General features: G+C 31.1%; 2 protein-coding genes and 1 long non-coding RNA gene across 3 annotated transcripts in view; 2 read left to right on the top strand and 1 right to left on the bottom strand.

Annotated features, from left to right (window-relative positions):
• The window catches only part of LOC115882712 (UNC93-like protein), a 91,661-nt gene extending 74,875 nt beyond the window's left edge, over positions 1–16,786 (bottom strand). The window contains exon 1 of the mRNA XM_030900935.1: positions 16,728–16,786. Coding sequence (XP_030756795.1) covers positions 16,728–16,771 — 44 coding nt within the window. The 5' untranslated portion in view covers positions 16,772–16,786. The remainder of the gene's footprint in view (positions 1–16,727) is intronic.
• Positions 1–23,181, top strand: part of LOC115882709 (putative serine protease K12H4.7) — a gene marked incomplete in the record, with an annotated part of 747,005 nt that overhangs the window by 335,312 nt on the left and 388,512 nt on the right.
• LOC115882716 overlaps positions 10,303–23,181 on the top strand; it is a 48,758-nt gene continuing 35,879 nt past the window's right edge. Inside the window, exons 1-4 of the long non-coding RNA XR_004050231.1 lie at positions 10,303–10,383; positions 12,399–12,538; positions 16,735–16,913; positions 19,410–19,479. This is a non-coding gene — a long non-coding RNA (uncharacterized LOC115882716). The remainder of the gene's footprint in view (positions 10,384–12,398; positions 12,539–16,734; positions 16,914–19,409; positions 19,480–23,181) is intronic.

Raw genomic sequence — 23,181 nt, forward strand, 5'->3', positions numbered from 1 at the left:
ATAATATACATTTACTGATTTCTTTCGAAAATCGACAACTATGAAACTATGAACCCTTCCCCCCGACACAAACGCACATTGTGAGGAGAAACTATTGTAGATAAAATAAGCTATATAACATAGGATACAACATTTTAATGAACAGTGCTTTCCATAAAATCAATAAAATGAAAAATATACGAAATAATATACATTTACTGATTTCTTTCGAAAATCGACAACTATGAAACTATGAACCCTTCCCCGACACAAACGGTACATTGTGAAACAGTACAGAAATTGTACAGAGAAACTAGCTATATAACATAGGATATATAACATAGGATACAACATTTTAATGAACAGTGCTTTCCATAAAATCAATAAAATGAAAAATATACGAAATAATATACATGTACTGATTTCTTTCGAAAATCGACAACTATGAAACTATGAACCCTTCCCCAACACAAACGCTACATTGTGAGACAGGAAATTGTAGAGAGAAACAAGCCCTATAACATAGGATACAACATTTTAATGAACAGTGCTTTCCATAAAATCAATAAAATGAAAAATATACGAAATAATATACATGTACTGATTTCTTTCGAAAATCGATAACTATGAAACTATGATCCCTTCCCCGACACAAACGGTACATTGTGAGACAGGAAATTGTAGAGAGAAACAAGCCCTATAACATAGGATACAACATTTTAATGAACAGTGCTTTCCATAAAAATATAAAATCATGAATTTCATAAAATTCAACCAAAAATAGTCCCTAACCAAGTAGGGGACATATCGTTCATTCAAAAAAGTGTTAAAGTATAGTGTCGTAGGTCAAGTTGCTGACAAGGATAATATACTGTATGATTGAAAAAAAAATATTACTAAAGAACATCCAATTTTTTGAAGTGAAACTTTTATATGCGCGGTAGGAGTAAAAATTGAAGACCGTGACACACGAGCTAGGGTCAGGAAAATAGTAACGTTGACTTTTTGATCTTGGAGAGTCGTAACTCGGGTCCTATATGAGCTAGGGTTCTGAAAATCGGACTGTAAATGGGGCTCGAAGAATTCCATCTTTTCATGATATTTTGACGACGCTTCGTGCACTACGAAACTCCATCATGAATAAATCAAATCAGAAAATCGTCCGACTTAAATAAAATTTGGTGTGTCGATAGATTGGACCAGGACCATACGCTGTTTAATATTTAATTATATAAAAATTTAGTCAAAAATGTAGAAAATACCCAATTAAATTAACAAATTTGATGTAATTCTAAAAATATACACACTAAGACCATTAGTTTTATAAAAAAAAATAAGTGAAGGACCTCGTTATCCGTGTCTGGATTAATATAATCTTGGATTAATCGAACTTCCATGTCATTCGCACCTGCGAACTCAGCCATCTGGATTTTCAAGAGTCTGGAAAAAGGCGAACGGCCTCTTAATTGAATAGAAAAGAATAAAATTCCATTAATTATTCAAAATAGATTTCAGACAAATTCAATGTGAAACAGAGATAAATTTCGGCAATATAAACAAATCTAAACTTAGGACGGAGAAACAAGATTTGAGTATTTATTAGATACAAAATAGCGGAACTCAATGCCACAGAATAAATGACAATCTTTATACTGTGACAATACTCACAAAAATCGTCGAATCACTAGAATTTTCTTCAATTTTTTCCATTGTCATTTAGTTGAAAATAAATCAGTTATGTCCATGACATCAGCAAAATAAACATATAAGATGGTCTGCTATACAGGGTGAGTTTTATTTTTATATCATCATCATCGTCAGCTTATTCAACCATTTCCAATTATGGTGTAATCTCCCTGATATACCGGGTGCGTCCCGAAAGTGGCTCACCCCTCTAATATTTTTATTTTTTCAGATAAAATAACGAGACTTGGTACGTTAGTATATGATATAAATCAGGATTGATTGACGTATTCAATTGTTTTTGGACACTTCCTGTTTCACCGGAAATGACTACAACTTTTGATTTTTAAATTCCTCTGAATAGAATGACATATCATATGCCAACTTTTGACATTCTCGCTAAATAAAGAATTGTATTTTAAATTTCAATCTAGAGTACCATGGCTATGTTAAAAACACTAATTCTTAATCAAGGAGCCTTGGAAAAATAGATTGGATCGTCTAATTTTTTAGTGTCTTGTCCTGGCCAATCAGAAAATGCTCAAATCGTGTTTTTAATCATATCTCATTTAATTCAAATGAAACGAGGGAATTAGCATACGAGTATTTGGAAAAAGCATTTTTTTACGAATAATTTGATACACATTATACACACTTGGTATTTCGAGTCAAATTTTCGTTAAGAACCGCAAGTTATAATTTTAAATAAACCATATGCGAAAATGTCAAAAGTTGACATGTGATATGTCATTCTATTCAGAGTGTTATTTTCTATCGAATAAAGTACAAAATTCCGAGGGTGCCATTTAAAAATCAAAAGTTGTAGTCATTTCCGGTGAAACAGGAACTGATCGAAAACAATTGAATACGTCAATCAATCCTAATTAATGTCATATACTAACATACAAAATCTAGTTTTTTTAACTGAAAAAATAAAAGAGTTATAGGGGTGAGCCACTTTTGAGACGCATCCGGTATGGTATACTATAAATACCCTATGATAAAAAAAACGGCGTCTTGTTGGCATTGACATTCCCATTATGGTTCCCCATTCTTAATCCAGTACTAGATTTTGTAGGATTTCTACCATACAGTTTAAATAAATATATAGCAAGGGTATCCAGAGGTCCGAGTACAATCGTTAGTCACAGCAGTTAGAAAAAAAAATTAAAGTAAGTTTCCTAACGACTGTGACTAACTTTAATGACCTGATTTAGTGATATTTTATTCAGTTAATATTAATTACTATTTAGTATAAAAATAAGGCATTATTACTTTTAAAAACGCACGATTTTTTAATCATAAATCTGTTTTATTAAATTACACTCGCAATTAAATCCATTTTCAACGCACGATTTTTTCTATACACTTGCATAATACACCTGACATATCTCCATTACTTACCAGATTAGGCAATAAGAAAATAAATATGTTTCTCCTTGTACATACACTGGTCAATTATTTTACCTTTGCTATAAGCAACACGTCTGATTCTATCGATAGTATAAACCACAGATCTCCGACAGAGCAAGACCATTTTCGATTTATTAACAAGAATCGTGAGTGAATCGCTTTTTTTTCTGTCAGTATCAATGATGTGCATCTGGCCTTCTAAAATAACAGACTAATTAACAAAAGATAGGCTTATGTTGTAAAGGAAATGTTAAAAAATGGTTAAGAGTCCTAGTGCATACTTAATACGTTAGGGATATCAATAAAAATTAAAAACAATATTTTACTTTTACCTTGCAGAATCTTTGACAGAATCCATGAAAGGCTAATTTTAAGAGATATTTATTGCAAATGATTTCTGCTTGAACTGGAGCTGATTTAAGCGGAGAACATATATACGCCATCCCGATTGCGATAGCCCCTGGTGATCCGATTGCCCTACCCAATAATGCGTGCGGTAACTCTACTAGATTAGCTAGATTGCAGAAAATCGTTTGTTTATGGGATCAGATAATAGGAGTAGTAAAATCTGTATTGTTCGGCAATTTAATCCATCGTTTATCATGCTGATATCATCGAGTTCAGTGCGGAACTCCCCTAGGGACTCTATCGATTGGTTTGGAAAATATTTGTTAAAAAATCTTCTGAGCTTCTATAGTCGCTCAGTTCTTTAACATAGGCGGACTGTGCAGGCCAGTTCGTACACTTTAAACTGTGTAAAATTATTCCTTTATAAGATTTTGTTAAGTTCTTTTCATAAGTAAAATTTAAAAAGAAACCAATTGTCATGTACAAAACGTTTAAAAGTCTATTACGCTGCCCAAGCAGCATTTGGACATCGGGACAACGTTGTGTCACGCGACCAAACGTCGCGTCGGGGCGCAACGTCGGTACAACCTCCTGCCAACCCTAGTCTGCACTAGTTTGGAGAATAATTTTTGGGTCAAAACGACGTTGTGGATACCTACGTTGGCTAGCAGCCTAATTTAGTACAAACTGCAACGTTGTTTGTCCGTTGTTGTCAACAAACCCTAATTCACAGAAATACAAAACTATAATAATATGGCGTCTAAGTCGCGTTTTATCCTAAATTGGGATAATTATAGTAAAAATATTATTTTTATAATTTAGTTAGAGAAATATGCCAGATGGCAGTAAAGGAAAACAAAACAAAAGTATTTAAGCGTGGAGGATGTTTGAAGATCATAATTATTGAAACACTTTAACCAACTCTGTAACTCGTTACCTAAGGCAAAAAAGTTAAACGCAAACAACTTTATTGATAAATGTATTGTTTCTACTTTGAAAAATACTAATGGGCCTTAAAATTAAAGAAGTTTTAAAAAATCTCTTGATTTTTTTTAGTAAAATGAGAATAATTTATTCGCAGTCGAAAAAAAAATGTTTCCGCGTGTTGTTTAGGGTCAAATATTTCAAGTTAATGTATTCAAAAAGCAGGAATTGCTATTTTAAGAACGAAACATTTTCATATTCAACAACATGGCGGCTTTCACTTTGTTGTTTTGGAGATTAAGATGGAGTAGTTCGAGTAGTCGCATACTGGACTAATAAAGTCGGAGTTCAGCCTTAACAGGTAGTAGTCGCAAGATTGCCTAATATAGTCATCCTAGAGTCTAGCTTGTGCCGCCCTCTATATTCTGAATAAACGAGGGTGTGGATAAAGTATCGGCAATATGTCGATGTATATTTAAATTTAGTTTTATACGTGCCTTTCTTACGTCCCGTTTTAATTAATTTTTTTTATAAAAACAAAAACAGCACTGAACTGTCTGACTGAACAGAACAATGAAATGAAAATTTAAGATTTAAGGTTATGTTTCAATATAGTTGCAAAAAGGTAGTGGCTCGACGTCCTACCAACGTAAGAATAAGGAAATCTAAACAACGTTGGAATAGGTCCTGAAAGTGACGTCGGAAAACTCTTTATTGCCCAACATTGTAACTACGTTGTCCGAATCACCTAAAGATCACTTAAGCAAAAAAGGTTACAAGACAACGTTTATTCGACGTCGCAGAAGCGTTTACTTTGTTGTAGTACTAGTTCAACGTCGGCACAACGTTACAACAACGTTTACATTTATTTTAATACCTAGGGTATGGAGCTAACTAATCCAACGTTGTGCTTAGTAAACATGTGGTCGCAAGTCGTGAAAATGCTACTTGGGGAGCTTCAGCATTTGCCATAAAATTGCGAGCAATTTGTTACAAAACCATATGAATTATATTTTACCGTAATCACAAAACTTCAAAATATTTCCGTATTGTAACGGAATTTTAAATTTTGTCCTTATTTTCGAGAAAATTTAGTCCAAACATCAGAAATATTTTGTTGGTGGCTGCCATTCTTTTAAAAATCCTTTTTAAAAGTTTTACGTCTATGTCAATAACACCATTAAATTTGTTTTATGCCGAGAAAAAAATGAAAGGGGAAAAAAGTTTTTCATTAGACTAAATTAGAATTTGATCTTCTTTCTTGTCGACGTCGACAAAATTGATAGCTTTTGTAATAATCGTAAATTTTCAGAGCGAAGTGATTGCAAAAGATGGCGGAGAGATAGGGGGCCAAGTGAAGAGTCTCTTAAAAGAAGTCAAAGGCAAGGGAATGTTTCCAATTATGATTAAAAGCCCCTAGGCTAGTCCTCGTCCAGTTTTTCACTAATTTCAACATGCAAATGTGATTCCGGATTAGTATAATTTTCTTTTGAGCTCAAGATTAAAGGAAAGAGCTTGGATAGTTTGGTAGAGAGCTCCTTTTTCAAATAGAGTAAAATAAAGTGAAAATCTATCAAAGTACCTAATTGATAGCAACGATAACACTTTTTTATAATATAATCTAGAGTCGTTCAGATTAATCAGAAAACATATTATAGGCATTTTTACATTAATAACATGTATATGGACACTTAATAAAATCAATAAAACATAAATGATGTGAAATAATACACTCACCTACATGAAAAACAGGCACCTTAAAATTTTGATGTATTTTAAAGTTAAATATATTTTGTTTTAGTTGACCGATTTTAAGGATTTTTTAAGAAATTTGTAGGTAAATTATTTTACTTTTTAGTTTCTTTTATAATAATAATAATAGCTCCCATATATAACGTTTAACGCCTTGGGAGTAGCAAGGTACAGCTTGCCATACTAGAGCCGTTCGGTATACAAGGAAGGTACTGTGGCTAGCACTATGCTTCAACCGCCTATTATTACCTCAGGATTGTGAAGCCCAAGTACTCATTTAAGGCTGAGTCGACCTAGGTACCCAAACTATTTTTATTAAACGGTTTTATTTAGCTCGACCCGTACGGTATTTATTTAGTTGGGTCAAAATTAGAAATTGAAATTTAAGTACCTTCCTGTTGTCAGATTGATCTGAAATTTGGTACACACCTTTAGTTCCGATGACAATACAATATAGTAATATCAATAACATTGTAAATTTAAGATGGCCGCCGGTACAAAATGGCGGATTTCATATTTTTCCACAACCCCCTCAATGAAAGAGCTACACTAGTAGAATACTGTGATTATGACAAAATTTAAAATCCAAGATGGACGTCGTTACAAAATGGCGTATTAGGTGAGGGCATGAGTAGTCGTGTCCAGAACAGTTGTGTCCAAGATTGTGTGACGTTAGAAGGACAGATAAAAAAAATAGCTGATTAGATGTACCTACGTTGTTAGCGGTAGCTTTACCACCCAAGTTAAGGTAATAGGTTAAAACGTGCTGAGGACTGTATGGCATTAGGGTGGCTAAAAATGTAATGTCGCAAGCGTCCCCTCAAGATTGGGCGCTTCTTGTTGTATATTATAGCCTTGCCCCTCCACTGAACCTCTGGGGGGGTCGACCGTTAAAATGTCCATTACTCGTGGGAACAACATGGAAACAATAAATAAAAAAACAAACAAAAATAAAAACGAAACTGCTAGACAACGAAGAAGAAGGCTCGAAAAGGCGAAAGAAAAGTATAGAACGAAACGTGCAAAAGAAAGTGAAAATGAAACCTATAGTCGACTACAGAAACGAAGAGAACGGTTAGCAACAGAAACACCTGAGCAACATGATGCCAGGTTAATAGCACAACGTGAGAGACAAAGGCAGCTGGTAGAGTCAAAAACACCTGAGCGTCATGAGTCCAGGCTAGCATCACAACGTGACAGACAGAGAGAGTTGTTAGCGGCAGAAACACCTGAGCGTCATGAGTCTAGGCTGGCATCACAACGAGAGAGACAAAGAGAGTTGTTAGCGTCAGAAACACCTGAGCATCATGAGTCTAGGCTAGCATCAGAGCGCGACAGATAGAGTGAGTTGTTAGCGTCAGAAACACCTGAGCGTCAGATTGTAATAAATTATCAGGTAAAAAACTACGTAATAATGATGCACTAAATGAATTAAATAGAATGAGGAAGATTCGGTAGGCATTTCCGTTAAATACTGCAAACTAGAAAATAAAAAATCGGTAAAAAAACTTTTAAGTTAAACGGTTTTATCTTATGTGCACTGAAAACTAGAAAATAATAATAACAATTAGGTATTTTGAACTTCTAGTTCAGAAATATTTTTAGTACTAGGCAGAATAGCTTTTAGGCATATTAGACTAAAATAAAAACGTGGGGCACCTCTGAAATCCTACCTATGGCAAAGCATATCTTTATACTTTGGTAGATCATGAGCTCGGCGTTCGCTGGTGAAGCCGCCACGGCTGGTTATTGATTGTCAAAATCTCCAGTTACGATTATAGTAAGTCGATGCAATCCACACTTAGTATAGAAGAAAGTATTACAGCAATAGTTAATGGGCCCCACGTTTTTATTTTAGTCTAATATGCCTAAAAGCTATATTCTGCCTAGTACTAAAATATTTCTGAACTAGAAGTTCAAAATACCTAATTGTTATTATTATTTTCTAGTTTTCAGTGCACATAAGATAAAACCGTTTAACTTAAAAGTTTTTTTACCGATTTTTTTTTAATAAAAATAGTCAGCTGATGAAATGCCGGGTGTGGGAATCGAACCCACTACCTTCAGATTGGTAGACGAGAGCCTGTACCTCTACGCCATGCCACCGGGCACCTAATATCTCCAAAAAAATAATGCTATTTAGATGTATCAACAAACAAACTATCGAAACAAAAAACCTAGATGATAGAATTATTCTTAAATTCTATGCTTTGTTAACGTACTCCACAGGATGTTTCGAACTTTCAAAAAAATATCAACATTTTGTTTTCCGTCGTATAATTGACAGATAGAAACTTTCATTGTTAATTTAGAAAGAGATACTAAAAAGTCAAATAATCTAGCTACAAATTACTTAAAAAATCATCAAAATTGGTCAACTAAAACACAATATATAAAATTTTTAAAATAGTGGGGTGTAAAATATTATTCAAATTTTGCTTAATTTTTTTATATTGTACAAAAAATTATCCGAAAGGGGTTGCCACAGTTATGTAAATATCTTTAAAACAGTCTGTTTGAATGGAGAGTCCTTAAATAACTTATTTATGAGAATTCTAATACAGACTTCGTTATCAAAAACAAAGCTAAAGAAGATTGGCGGACTTCAAGTATGCCCTACTAAAAATAATGGCTTCCAACATAGAAATAAGTTGGCAAACAATGTCGCTTGAAGAGCCTCTCTGACATTCAATTAGGCACCTTAAGCATTATAAGCTTAGTTAAATGCTAATATTTACTGTATCTTTTATAAATATAGCTCGAGTTTCTTTAGTAAGGACGTCAATGATAATAAGAATCCGAATATTTAAATTAGACAGATTGGGTAGGAAAATGCATAGATTTTTGAACTAATTTGAATATTTGTATATTTGTAAATAGGAAACTATAAGTGAAGTCGATATCATCATTTAAATCGCAATCAGATAATACTGTATTCAATGTAAAAGATATAGAGACATGAGATGTTCATTTTCATAACTTATTATTATATTTATTTTTGAGTCAAATCCACATTAATTTAGAATAATTTATTAATTAAAACAATTAAGTATGTATTTAACTAATTTTTGGGTGAAAACAATGGTGGTATATTTAATTGGTACACCCTTTTACAAAAATAGTTAAATAATTTTCTTTTTGTAAACAAACGGGTTTGCAATATTATTATTTTTACCACCTGTTCATTTTGCACATATGTTGCTTTAAAAAAGTCTCTAAAATGTCAATATTCCATGGGTATATAAATAAATGATGTCTAAATTATAAGAAAATGCATTTTCTACGAAAACTTGAAGAGATAGATAGATAAAAACCAGAATTTGATAGACAATTAAATTATGTATCTGATTCAAGTAAAATATACAGTGTGTTCCATTTAAATTAGACAAATTATTGCCGTTAAAGCTAATAATTATTAAATATAAATTTTTGGACATTCTCTATAAAGTAGTATAATTTTTATTATTGCAGCACAATATCTGACCAATAAATAATCTTCAGTAAATATTTAGTATTAAAAACTTTCATACCCTTGAAGAAATAAAGCCTTAAATTTTTTACTGCAATTTCACAAAATTGAAAATATTTCAATAACGGTTTACGGGTAATAAACCTTAATCAAATTTACCTTTATTTCAATCGTGGAATCTTAAAAAAATACAACAATAATATATTTTACTTATTTGGAACACTCTGTACCTGTAAAATTATTTTTAAATTGTAGCTCTAATAATCCTTCAATGAACCTAACCAAACTTACAATTTGTAAAAATCTAATCGTTAAGCTACAATACTTCGTGTCGTATGTAGTGAACACGCTGTATATAATTTTATAAATACATTTAAAAAACGAAACATTTTAGGACATAAATTTATACGAACATTTTTACTTACTTTTATTTACAAAATATGCTGCCAAAGTTTCCTGAATACAATTGGGACCACCCTGTATATGAATATATAAAACTAAAACTCTTTAAATTAAAAAAACACTAAGGGGCTATTATTTAGGGATCGCTACCCATCTTTAAAGCGACTTTTGCTTTAACTAAACGAGAAACATTTTAGTTTTTGTTCGAAATTATTACATAACTTATTTAAAATATTAAAATTCCAAGACTAACAAAAAACGATATATTGTACTTAGGTATAAAAATAAATAATCTTTGATAAACTTAGTTGATGTTATTCCTCGAACATGTGCGGTAGTGTTTAGTGCTTGATGAGTAGTGATTTGTGTGTTCTTTTCAGAATTATACTCATGTTGGATATGTACTAACTATAGTAAGTACAGTTTAAATATGTATTTCTGTTAATATTATATACATTCACTCTAGTAAATATTTCATTTGGTGATTGTACGATTTAGGTACTTGCCATTCTTAAAGTTAATGATGTAAAGATATTATTATATTCTAGACTTAATGTTTTAACGTTTTAAGTACGGATATTCGGCTAAATGTTTGAGATCACTTGATTAGAATGATATATTTTTTGACCAAGTATTAGGGTTTAATAAGGGTGACAAAGAGGACGCAGGTTATAATTTATTTTTCTTTTGCGTATCGCTGGCGGTAACAATGAAATTTTGAAAATCGGTATTTTGGTTTATTTATACTTTTCCACATTAATTTTGAAAAATGACAGTAGCAATATTAAACCGATAAATAACATATATTATAATTTGATCACGTCATTTTAAGTGTCCCTCTTCTCATTTCTGTATATTTTTTTTTAAATCTGACGTACCTAAATTGTACAAGACCATTACACTTCACCATGTTCAAATTAGTGTATAATACCTGAAAATACTGTCAACTAAAATTGTCCAATTATTTTTTGTTCAAGCTTTGCCAACAAATTGTGTCCGAAAAATAAATAAGATGTTCTGTGTTGGACATATTTTTGTTTTGTTTTGTTTTTGGTATAAGTATCATTCTCTGCTTTAACACATTAATAAAACATAATTAATAAAAACCCTGAGTAGGTACCTATTATTTATATTCTTTAGTTTAGAGATTTATACTCTATTTCCATATGGTAAAAAAAATAATATCTCTATAATGGTAAATTGAAATGATAGGTTTTAATTAACAATTTATTATCTATATCATATTTATATTTAACCAGTCATTATCATTTTAAATATTAATAATTAATAAGGTATTATAAGGGTATTATACAGTAGAATTTCTGGATTTAAAATTATACAATATTTAGCATTAACCACTAATGTCAATATGCATTAACAAAAAACGTGCAATCCAAATGATATATTCATAAATAAAATATTAATATAATATATGTTATATGTGTGCATTATCCAATAAAAAAATGCCGATTTTTTTTATAAATATTCTCCAATATTTTTAATGATATTTATAAATTTATACAGGGTGTTTCATAAAATATGACCATTGAGTAATGACGACTCTGCTTAAACTGCTTGACGTTTAAAGCTGATTTTTGGCAAACGGATTGACTGTGGGGTGTAGAGGTTCGATAAGGAGGGGTTTCTCGAATCTCAAATTCCAAGAGGGTGAAAACGCCCCTCAAATATTACAATATTTGTTATTTAAAAAAAAACGGTTAGTCTTTCGGGAAAACGCTTGGACAAGCATAATTTATTTGGTTTTACATATTTTGAAATTTTTTAAAAAATCATACAGGGTGTTCCAAAAAGTTGGGTAATTTCTTAACCACGATTCTGCTTAAACTGCTTGACGTATAAAGCTTATTTTGGCAAACGGATTTTTCGAAAGTCAAATTCCAACGAGATCAAACTACCCCTCAAATATTACCAAGTTATATAATAATATCGCCATATTGTTTTTTGTCATGCTGACATAAATGTGAGAAAATTTTATCCAGTTTGTATGTTAATGGAAATTCTTGCTTTGCTTTATCATCACCATTACAAATGATTAATTCGACGCGAACGAAGTCGCTGGTACACGCTAGTTTATTATAATTTAATCTGCTCCCTAATTTTTAAATTTGTTTATCTCTAATAATAACAAAGTTACTTTGATTGAAAAACTCAATGATGGCACTGTGTATATTGATTGACGATTGATCTAGATTCTTATAAAAAATTATATACAATGTATTCGAGAAATTCGGGCAGTTGGTTTATTGGGAGTTTTCTGAGATTCATTATTTTCTTATAAAAAATAAAACGATTGTGAAACAAAGCAAACTTTTTCTAATATGGTCCTAAATATTTTGAATATATTGTTGGTTAAAACAATACTTCATATCATAATTATGTATCTTTCTAAATCAAAATGTTTTTTTAGGGAGCCATTTCCAAAAGAAAAATGGATAAACCTATCTTCGATTCGAGGATTCGAGGAGTTCCAGGATTATTTTTGGTCTTTCAGGTACTTTCTTTGAAGTAGTTTCCTCCTTTAGCGTTTTTCAAGAATTTAATGTCTATGTAAGTATTATCAAATTATTTTATATATATAAAATATATACAGTTGTGGCCAAAAGTATGGAAACTTTTTTAATTTGTCATTTATGCTGAGAAATTAAAATATGAAATAAAACGACTTATATAATCGTGACCTACAAATAATTTCCTACACAACCTAATACGTTTAAATAAAAAATTACAGCTATCAAAAAATATATAAAAAATTATGAATATTTTCTTGGTCAAAAGTATGGAAACTTAAGAAGAATGTTTATTAAAATTCAAGATAATATAAAAATGACTAATATTTAGTGGAATATCCCTTTGAATTAATTAGTTCTCTACATCTTCGTGGCATCGAATCGATCAATCTCGTACAATCTTTACTGGAAATGGCCGCCCATTCAGTTTTTAGCACTTCCCATAATTCATTTTTATTTGAAATAGAATGGCTTTGAATTTTGCTATCCAAATGGTCCCATAAATTTTCTATGGGGTTAAGATCCGGAGACTGTGAGGGCCAATCCATTAGTGGAACATTATGTTCATTTAACCAATTTTGAACAAACCGAGATTTGTGCTTGGGATCATTGTCTTGCTGGAACAACCATCTGAGTGGCATTTCTTCATCAGCATGAGGCAGCATATTATTCTCCAATATGTCTTTGTACAAAAAACGGTCCATTATTCCATCAATTTTAACAAGAGGACCAACAACTGAGCGAGAAAAATACCCCCATACCATTATACTCCCACCCCCATGTTTTACTGTGGGCATCTGGTACTTATGGCTGTACCGTGTACCTTTTGGTCTTCGGACATAACGTCTCCCGTCACTACCAAACAGTTGATACTTGCTTTCGTCGCTAAACAGTACAGTATTCCATTTCTGATAAGACCAGGTGAGATGATCTTGAGCAAATTTAAAGCGGGTCATCCTGTTTTTCTTTGATATTAGTATGGTTTCTTCACCGCAACTCTTCCAAAAAGTCCCATGTCATCCAACCTTCTTCTCACCGTGCGTGCAGACACCGATATTCCCCTTTCTCCCATTTCTCGAAAAATGTCTGTGGATGTTTTTCTTGGATCTCCCATTGATATTCTCTTCATTACTTTCATTGTCCTGTTGCACAACTTTCTTGGTCTTCCTGACTTAAAAGCTGTTGAAACGTTCCCTGTTTTAATAAATTTAAAAATTATTTTCGAAACGGTGCCTTTTAAAATGTTTAAATTTTTACTTATTTGAATCTGTTTATAACCGCTCTTGTATAATTCAACTATTTTATTTTTTAAATCCGTAGAGAAATATTTAGACTTGGGCATGATGTTTATATTTATCTGAAGCAAATCGTACCGTTTATCAGCTTAAACTAAATAATTTTAATGTATTTATTTATGGTTTCCATACTTTTGGCCACAAGAAATCTATTGTTCTCCTACAAAAACTGCTAAACAGATTTTTTTCGCTGTGTAATTTTTGGAATACTTTTATTTGCTGATAAGCTGTTCATTTATATTCCTGAGAGTTTAAGCATAGCAATATTTTCTGTGATATTTTAAAAAGTAAAAAGTTTCCATACTTTTGGCCACCACTGTACTACTTAACTTGATTGAATTTGTATTAATGGCATATAGTTTTGCATACATTCTTGGTAGAAACGTGCTACAGGGTCAACTTAACCTTAAGAATATCGAGAGTTCTGTAAAATATAGTATTTAAAGCGTTGTAGCCTTTAGGAAAATTACCAAGCTAATTTTTAATATGTATATGTTTACCTTGCCAATCAAATGTTTTTACAAATTCTTAAGATGAAAAATCTACAAGTGGAAAGATCTATGATGAAAAGAATAAAGGTGTTGCGTTGCTATGGTCACAAATAAATTAAATTCTGTCGTAGTTAACTATCCTTTTAATATTCTTGAACAATTTTTATTTAAAATATCTGGAATGCAGTATACATACCCTGTGCGTCTCAAACGTGGCTCACCCCCTGTAACTTTTTTATTTTTTCTGATAAAAAAAAAACGATATTTAGTTAGTATATGACATAAATTAGGAATTTTTGATGTATTTAATTGTTTTTGGTTCCACAGGAAATGACTACAACTTATGATTTTTAAATGGCACCCTCTGTATATTTCTACTTCATTCGAGATGTCAACTTTTGACATTTGAGCATATGGTTTGTTTGAAATTGTAACATGCGGTTCATAATGACAATTTGACTCGAAATACCAAGTGTATGGTACCAAATTATTCGTAAAAAAAATCAAATGTGCTAATGAGCCACCCTTGTTCCATTTGAAAAAATAGAAATACGATTTGATGATCATTTTTTTAAGCGAAAATGTTAAAAGTTGACATAAGATATGTCATTCTAATCAGAGTGTCATTTCCTATCGAATAAAGTAAAAATACACACAGGATGCCATTTAAAAATCAAACGTTGTCATCATTTCCCGCATTTCCGGTGAAACAAAAAGTGATCGAAAATTTGTCGAAAACAATTGAATACGTCAATCAATCCTAATTTATGTCAAATACTAACATACCAAATCCCGTTTTTTTATCTGAAAAAATAAAAAGGTTATAGGGCTGATTCACTTTTGAGACGCACCCGGTATATAGATTTATTTTTTTGTCTTGTTTTCTAAAATATGGTTTTACTAATATCCAAGTTTAATATACCGCCCCGTTAACAATAATTTTTTGAGTAGGTTATTAATTAAACATTGTACCTATACATATACAGGGTGGTACAAATTGTATTCCGGAAACTTCGGCAGTATATTCTGCAGATAAAAATAAGTAAAAAAGTTCGTATAAATGTATGTCCTAAAATGCTTAGTTTCGGAGATACAGGGTGTAGAAGTTTCATTTTTATTTCGATTTTTTCCAAATAATCTCTAAAGTAACGCCAATATTTGGATGAAAATTGGTGGATGGGTGTTTTTTGACATGAGAAATTTGATTTTGATGTCAATATGACTCCCATTTCTAGGTGGCGCCACCTACATGTGTTTTAACTGTTTTGAAGAGTAATAACTTTTCTTCGGTACCTGTATAAAACTACTGAGTAAAAAAATATACATTTGCGACTTTTTTTACATAAAAAAGGTCTCTTGGTAAAAATCGCTACGAGTAATGGTTCTCGAGATATTTGGAATCGAAATTATCAATAGGTACCTGTCATCATTGACATAAATTAAACATGTTAATAGTAATTAGACTGAAATCATAAATTTTAAATTTTTTTGTGTCAAAAGTTCAAAAAAAATTGTTTAATCATCATTTTTTCGCAGGAAAACTTATGAGTAATTTAAAAAAATTAAAATTTATTATTTCAGTCAAATTACTATACTCAACATGTGCTTACTTTTTGTCAATAATGACATGTATTGACTATTTCCATTCTAAATATCTTGAGAACGGTTGCTCGTAGCGATTTTTACCAAGAGACATTTTTTACATAAAAGGTCATGAAAATGTATATTTTTTTAGTCAGTGGTTTTATACAGGTACGGTCGAAAAGTTATTACTCTTCAAAACAGTTAAAATACATGTAGGTGGCGCCCCCTACAAATAGGAGTAATTTTGACATCAAAATCAAATTTCTCGTGTCACAATACTCCCAGATACCAATTTTCATCCAAATATTGACGTTACTTCAGAAATTATTTGGAAAAAATCGAAATAAAAATGAAACTTTTACACCCTGTATCTCCGAAACTAAGCATTTTAGGACATACATTTATACGAACTTTTATATTTATTTTTATCTGCAGAATATGCTGTCGAAGTTTCCGGAATACGATTCGGACCACCCTGTATAGAGCTTTATAACGTAATTAATATACTAAATTTAAATAAGTTCGGATTTTTTATTTCAGAAATATAATTTTTGACTCGATTTTTGTAAATATATTCATACAGATGTATTTTATTCATTATTTTTATTAAAAATATTTATGAGAAACAAAATGTTTTAAAATCTGGAGTAATGCTCTTTAAAAAATCAAAAAACACAAACATGTCACGTCTCTCTTTGTCACTATTATTTTATATTTTTTTATAACTGTTTAATTTTTACATCCATATTTTTTTTTAATTGTTTTTGATCTCTGATACGTTTTATACAAATTAATTAAATTAACAATTAATTAAAAAAATCTAAAAATAAGTAATTATAATCTAAATATAAACACTCACTTTTCAGGTATTCCATCCACTTTATCCGATATAGTATAAACCATTTTGGATATTCCAAAAAGCAACGAAAAAGAAAACTCAAACAACACTTAATCACTGACAGTACCACGCGTTCGGAGGCTAATCTCAACACTCTCGCTCAAATTCGTTAGATGAGATAAAGGATGCACACAGCCAGGCATCTAGGTACGTAACGAACCATAACAACATTAGAAAATTACCACATTAGAATCAATGCTACTAGTACTACTATACTTAAGCACCGTCCTTGTCCAAGTTCCCCATACCGGGGGAAGGATTCTGTATTGGCACTTGTCTGTCGGCTAACCTTTTACTTAAATTCACTTCATCACTATAATATAATCGGAAGTAAACTTAAGTTAATGTCTATAGCTTGGTGACGAGTTTATGACCTGTGTATATTTTGTCATTGAAACATAATATAATCTATACTAATATACAGGGTGTTTCAAAACAAATGCGAAAAACTTAAGGGGATGATTCCTTGTTCAAAATAAAGGGTAGTTTGCTTTATAAACGTTGGGTCAAAAGTCAACCATTAGGGAGATATCGCGGTACAAAGATGGCGGAAAAATAATGTTTTTATTTTTTATCTTGAAAACGAAAAGAGATAGACTAATGAAATTTTATGGAAGCATTACTGTTATAAAAACACACTTTCAGGTACTTTTTTACTTTTTAAAATGAGTGGAAGGGGTTGAAATAAACTACCTCTATCATTCTTGTTAACGAAATTTAAAGAAAAATCTTATCAAACACATGCAAATGCTTTAATTTGAATAGTTTAGTTTGTTTAGAAACTTTTTACCTCTTGTGTTTTTTGATAAAACTCACCGATTGGAAATTAAAAAATAAAATGTAAAGCATTACATGTCAGGACAAAAACATTTTTAGATTAAGAATCTATGATAATAACGATAATAATAATCATCTAGATAATAACGTATTGCAGTAGAGTAATGTCAAATAAAATAATATTAGGAACATCTTAAAAAGTAACAGCGGCCGACTAGATTTTTTCCTAAAAAAATTACAGCAGCCCACTAGATTCTTTATCAGAAAAGGTTTTTTGTCCTGACATGTAATGCTTTACATTTTATTTTTTAATTTCAAATCGGTGAGTTTTATCAAAAAAATACAAGAGATAAAAAAGTTTTTAAACAAACTAAACTATCCAAATTAATTTTTTTGCATGTGTTTGATAAGATTTTTCTTTAAATTTCGTTAACAAGAATGAATGGGGTAGTTTATTTCAACACCTTCCACTCATTTTAAAAAAGTGAAAAAATTACCAGAAAGTGTGCTTTCACAACAGTAATGCTTCCATAAAATTTTATTAGTCTATCTCTTTTCGTTTTCAAGATAAAAAATAAAAACATTATTTTTCCGCCATATTTGTACCGCAATATCTCCCTAATGGTTGACTTTTGACCCAACGTTTATGAAGCAAACTACCCTTTATTTTGAACAAGGAATCACCCCCTGAAGTTTTTCGCATTTGTTTCGAAACACCCTGTATAAAATCCTTAAGTGACTGACTCACTGATTAATCACGATCCTGCTCAAACCACTCAACGTAAGAAGCTCAATTTTGGCATACAGGTTGATTCTAGGTTGAAGAGGTTTGATAAGAAGGGATTCTTCGAAATTCCAGTTCCAAGGGGGTGAAACCCCCCTCAAATATTACAATATTTTTTATTTAAAAAACGGTCAAGTTTCCAAAAAAAAAAACGCTTAAACACGTATATTTTATTTTGCTTTTTTACATATTTTAAGATTTTTTAAAAATGTATACAGGGTGTTTCGAAAAATCTGGTCATTGATTAATCACGATCCTGCTTAAAGCGCTTGACGTAAAAAGCTGATTTTTGGAAAACGGATTGACTTTAGGGTGTAGAGGTTCGATAAGAAGGGATTTTTCGAAACTCGAATTCTAAGGGGATGAAACCACCCCTCCAATATTAGAATATTTTTTATTTATAAACCGGTGAGTTTTTCGTAAAAACCCTTAAACACGTATATTTTATTTTGTTGTTTTACATATTTTAAGATTTTTTAAAAATTTATACAGAGTGTTTCATAAAATATGACCATTGAGTAATCACGATTGTGCTTAAACTGCTTGACGTTTAAAGCTGATTTTTGGCAAACGGATTGACTGTGGGGTGTAGGGCTTCGATAAGGGGGGGTTTCTCGAATGTCAAATTCCAAGAGGGTGAAAACGCCTTTCAAATATTACAATATTTGTTATTTAAAAAACGGTTAGTCTTTCGGGAAAACGCTTGGACGCGTATAATTTATTTTGAATTTTTTATAAAAATCATACAGGGTGTTCCAAAAAGTTGGGTAATTGATTAACCACGATTCTGCTTAAACTGCTTGTCGTAAAAAGCTTATTTTTGGCAAACGGATTTTTCGAAAGTCAAATTCCAACGAGATGAAATTACCTATCAAATATTACCAAGTTATATAGTGTAAAATCATATTAAAAAATGAATAATTGTAACACAAGAAAAAATATGCCGACACAGGTAGACACGAATGTGAATGTGAATGGTATATTTTGAAATATTTTGAATTTTTTTGTTTTTGTACGTAGAACAAAATGTATGGACAGTGGATTTTGGTTCACTCTATATATTAATCCCAATATCTTTGTAGGTAACATACAGTTTGTCCACCAAGAGGATACAGGGCAGGAAAGGTTGCTATCTGTCATTGTCATTAACAGGTAAATTGATTTTTTTGTAATTTTTCTAATCCAAAATTTCCCTGATTCGATGATTTTAAAAACTTAATTTTAGAGAAACAATCACATGTATTTACACACTGTATACTTTTTAAACCGTTAATTAATTTGTTAAAAGAGATAGTAATTTTCGAGTAAGTAGATAGTAAATGGACATTGAAAGAATACCGAATAACATCATAATAAATGGTGCTAGACTAAATTTTCAAATGTCGGCCTTAAATTAAATTTATTTTTTCACTTTATTTCGTAACAGAACTAGCCTGGCTGTCGCTCGTTTCTCGTGTTACCTAGATAATAAACCGTTTAAGGTAATTACTGTGATAATTTATCTTTCGGAATTTACAGCACAAGATTATTTTTATTTTGTTTTTTTAGTACAGATACTCGCTCTGAAATAATTGAATAATTATAATGACCTAGTAAAATGTTCAGAAAATTATATGAAAAGGATAGGTGTTCAGTATTTAAATCCAGACTAGTGCAATATACAGTGGTGGCCAAAAGTATGGAAACTTTTTTAATTTGTCATTTATGCTGAGAAATTAAAATATGAAATAAAACGACTTATATAATCGTGACCTACAAATAATTTCCTACAAAACCTAATACATTTAAATAAAAAATTACAGCTATCAAAAAATATATAAAAAATTATGAATATTTTCTTGGTCAAAAGTATGGAAACTTAAGAAGAATGTTTATTAAAATTCAAGATAATATAAAAATTACTAATATTTAGTGGAATATCCCTTTGAATTAATTATTTCTCTACATCTTCGTGGCATCGAATCGATCAATCTCGTACAATCTTTACTGGAAATGGCCGCCCATTCAGTTTTTAGCACTTCCCATAATTCATTTTTATTTGAAATAGAATGGCTTCGAATTTTCCTATCCAAATGGTCCCATAAATTTTCTATGGCGTTAAGATCCGGAGACTGTGAGGGCCAATCCATTAGTGGAACATTATGTTCATTTAACCAATTTTGAACAAACTGAGATTTGTGCTTGGGATCATTGTCTTGCTGGAACAACCATCTGAGTGGCATTTCTTCATCAGCATGAGGCAGCATATTATTATCCAATATGTCTTTGTACAAAAAACGGTCCATTATCCAACCTGAGCGAGAGGACCAACACCTGAGCGAGAAAAACACCCCATACCATTATACTCCCACCCTCATGTTTTACTGTGGGCATCTGGTACTTATGGCTGTACCGTGTACCTTTTGGTCTTCGGACATAACGTCTCCCGTCACTACCAAACAGTTGAAACTTGTTTTCGTCGCTAAGCAGTACATTCCATTTCTGATAAGACCAGGTGAGATGATCTTGAGCAAATTTAAAGCGGGCCATCCTATTTTTCTTTGATATTAGTGGTTTCTTCACCGCAACTCTTCCAAAAAATCCCATGTCATCCAACCTTCTTCTCACCGTGCGTGCAGACACCGATATTCCCCTTTCACCCATTTCTCGAGAAATGTCTGTGGATGTTTTTCTTGGATCTCCCATTGATATTCTCTTCATTACTTTCATTGTCCTGTTGCACAACTTTCTTGGCCTTCCTGATTTAAAAGCTGCCGAAACGTTCCCTGTTTTATTAAATTTACGAATTATTTTCGAAACGGTGCCTTTTAAAATGTTTAAATTTTTACTTACTTGAATTTGTTTATAACCGCTCTTGTATAATTCACCTATTTTATTTTTTAAATCCGTAGAGAAATATTTAGACTTGGGCATGATGTTTATATTTATCTGAAGCAAATCGTACCGTTTATCAGCTTAAACTAAATAATTTTAATGTATTTATTTATGGTTTCCATACTTTTGGCCACAAGAAATATATTGTTCTCCTATAAAAACTGCTAACAGATTTTTTTCGCTGTGTAATTTTTGGAATACTTTTATTTGCTGATAAGCTGTTCATTTATAGCCTCCTCTTCCTGAGAGTTTAAGCATAGCAATATTTTCTGTGATATTTTAAAAAGTATAAAGTTTCCATACTTTTGGCCACCACTGTATACAGAGTGTATCTTTAATAAGTTTTCGATTAAAGAAACATAGTTTCTCTTTACCGTTTTCCAAAAAAGCCCAAAATAACCGAGTTGTTTTACTTTGAAAATTTCAAATAAAAATGATTTTTTGTTTAAATTTTTAGAACTACTTGGTCTTTTCTGGGTTTTCTATCTTGTAAATTTAATCTACTATACCTACTATGTTGCCATATTATCAAGAAATAATGTTTTTTAACCTTACAAAAATGTGTCTTTATCTCATAATCATGTTTCTGGGGTCGAAATATACTACCCCTAAAAATATTTGCACTTATTTAACACTCACCCTGTATATTTATTGATATCTTGATTCAAGACCAAGAACAATAATATATTTCTGAGTAATCTCATTATCTATTTATTTTGTTCATTACTGCAAACTCCGAGTATGTGTGTGTGTGTGGTAACATTGTATTAAATTAATAAGTATGGTAACATTAATTAAATTTGTAAAAAGAAAAAAAAAGTACAAAATTTTTTTTTCTACGACTAGTTTGAAAGAACATACTAGTCACATACACCAAAATACTTTATTGACGTTGCCTGCTAACCATGTTAGCATCATCAGCAGATGATTATAAACTGCACAACAGTTTACATAACATCGCAACATGGTTTAGCGAAACGAGCGTCCAGTGTAAAAGTAAATGTGTTTTGGTGTATTGTGGTGATTTAGTGTTTTTATTTTGCTGTGTAACACCAAAGGTTCCAACCCTCAACTGTAATAGCAGTGCCTTCTATTAAAAGATCAGCCTACGGGCGAGATTTATGACGTCACGCTAGTTAGATATAACGGATTAATAAATATATTGTAGAATACATGGAAAACATAATTATTCCTCCACAGATTTTGGTTTGTATTTTAAAAATGACTATAGCTTTTAAAAATGAAATATACATAATATACAGTTAATAACTACAACATATATGTCTGGCTTATAGTAATAATCACTTTGGCAAATAAATATGAACCATACAAATGCAGCTTAAAATGTTTTACAATGTTACAAATAATGTATAGGTACATAAGATAATGGGTAAAATGCAATATATTTAAATTTTGGGGTTGAAAATCAGTCTAATTTAACAAAACATTTATCTACTAATAGTGATGTAGCTTATTATTTGCATTCACAAATTTATATGTATATTTGCAAGTATCAATGTTCGAAAAAATTATGTTTACAAATAATATTATCTAAAAGGCGTCAGCGATGGCTATGAAATGAATCCTTTGGCATTTTATATATTAAATTATTCTAAAATTTTGATTTTCTTGGGATTTTAGGTTCGGGAAAAACGCTGATTAAGTTTTCATTTGGGTTTTCATTATTTTTATTTGGTTTAAAAAAACGTTTCGGCTAACTATAGCCTTCACAGTGTTGGTAATCATGAGAAAAATGGTGTCGAATATAATCCAAAAAATTACATATACAATATAATTCACCTCATAATGTTTGCTGCAATTAATAAACTAATATAAACTTATCAAAAGATGAACCACATATTTTTTAAAATTATTATTCTTAACACATAAAACTATCTACATTGACTATGGAGTACGCAGTGCAAACATTATGTGCGTGGTGTGAATATTTTATATACAATTTTTTGGATTATATTCGAC

The sequence above is a fragment of the Sitophilus oryzae genome, unplaced genomic scaffold (genome assembly GCF_002938485.1).
Source record: "Sitophilus oryzae breed Bouriz unplaced genomic scaffold, Soryzae_2.0 scaffold_179_pilon_pilon, whole genome shotgun sequence".
NCBI classification, from domain to species: domain Eukaryota; kingdom Metazoa; phylum Arthropoda; class Insecta; order Coleoptera; family Curculionidae; genus Sitophilus; species Sitophilus oryzae.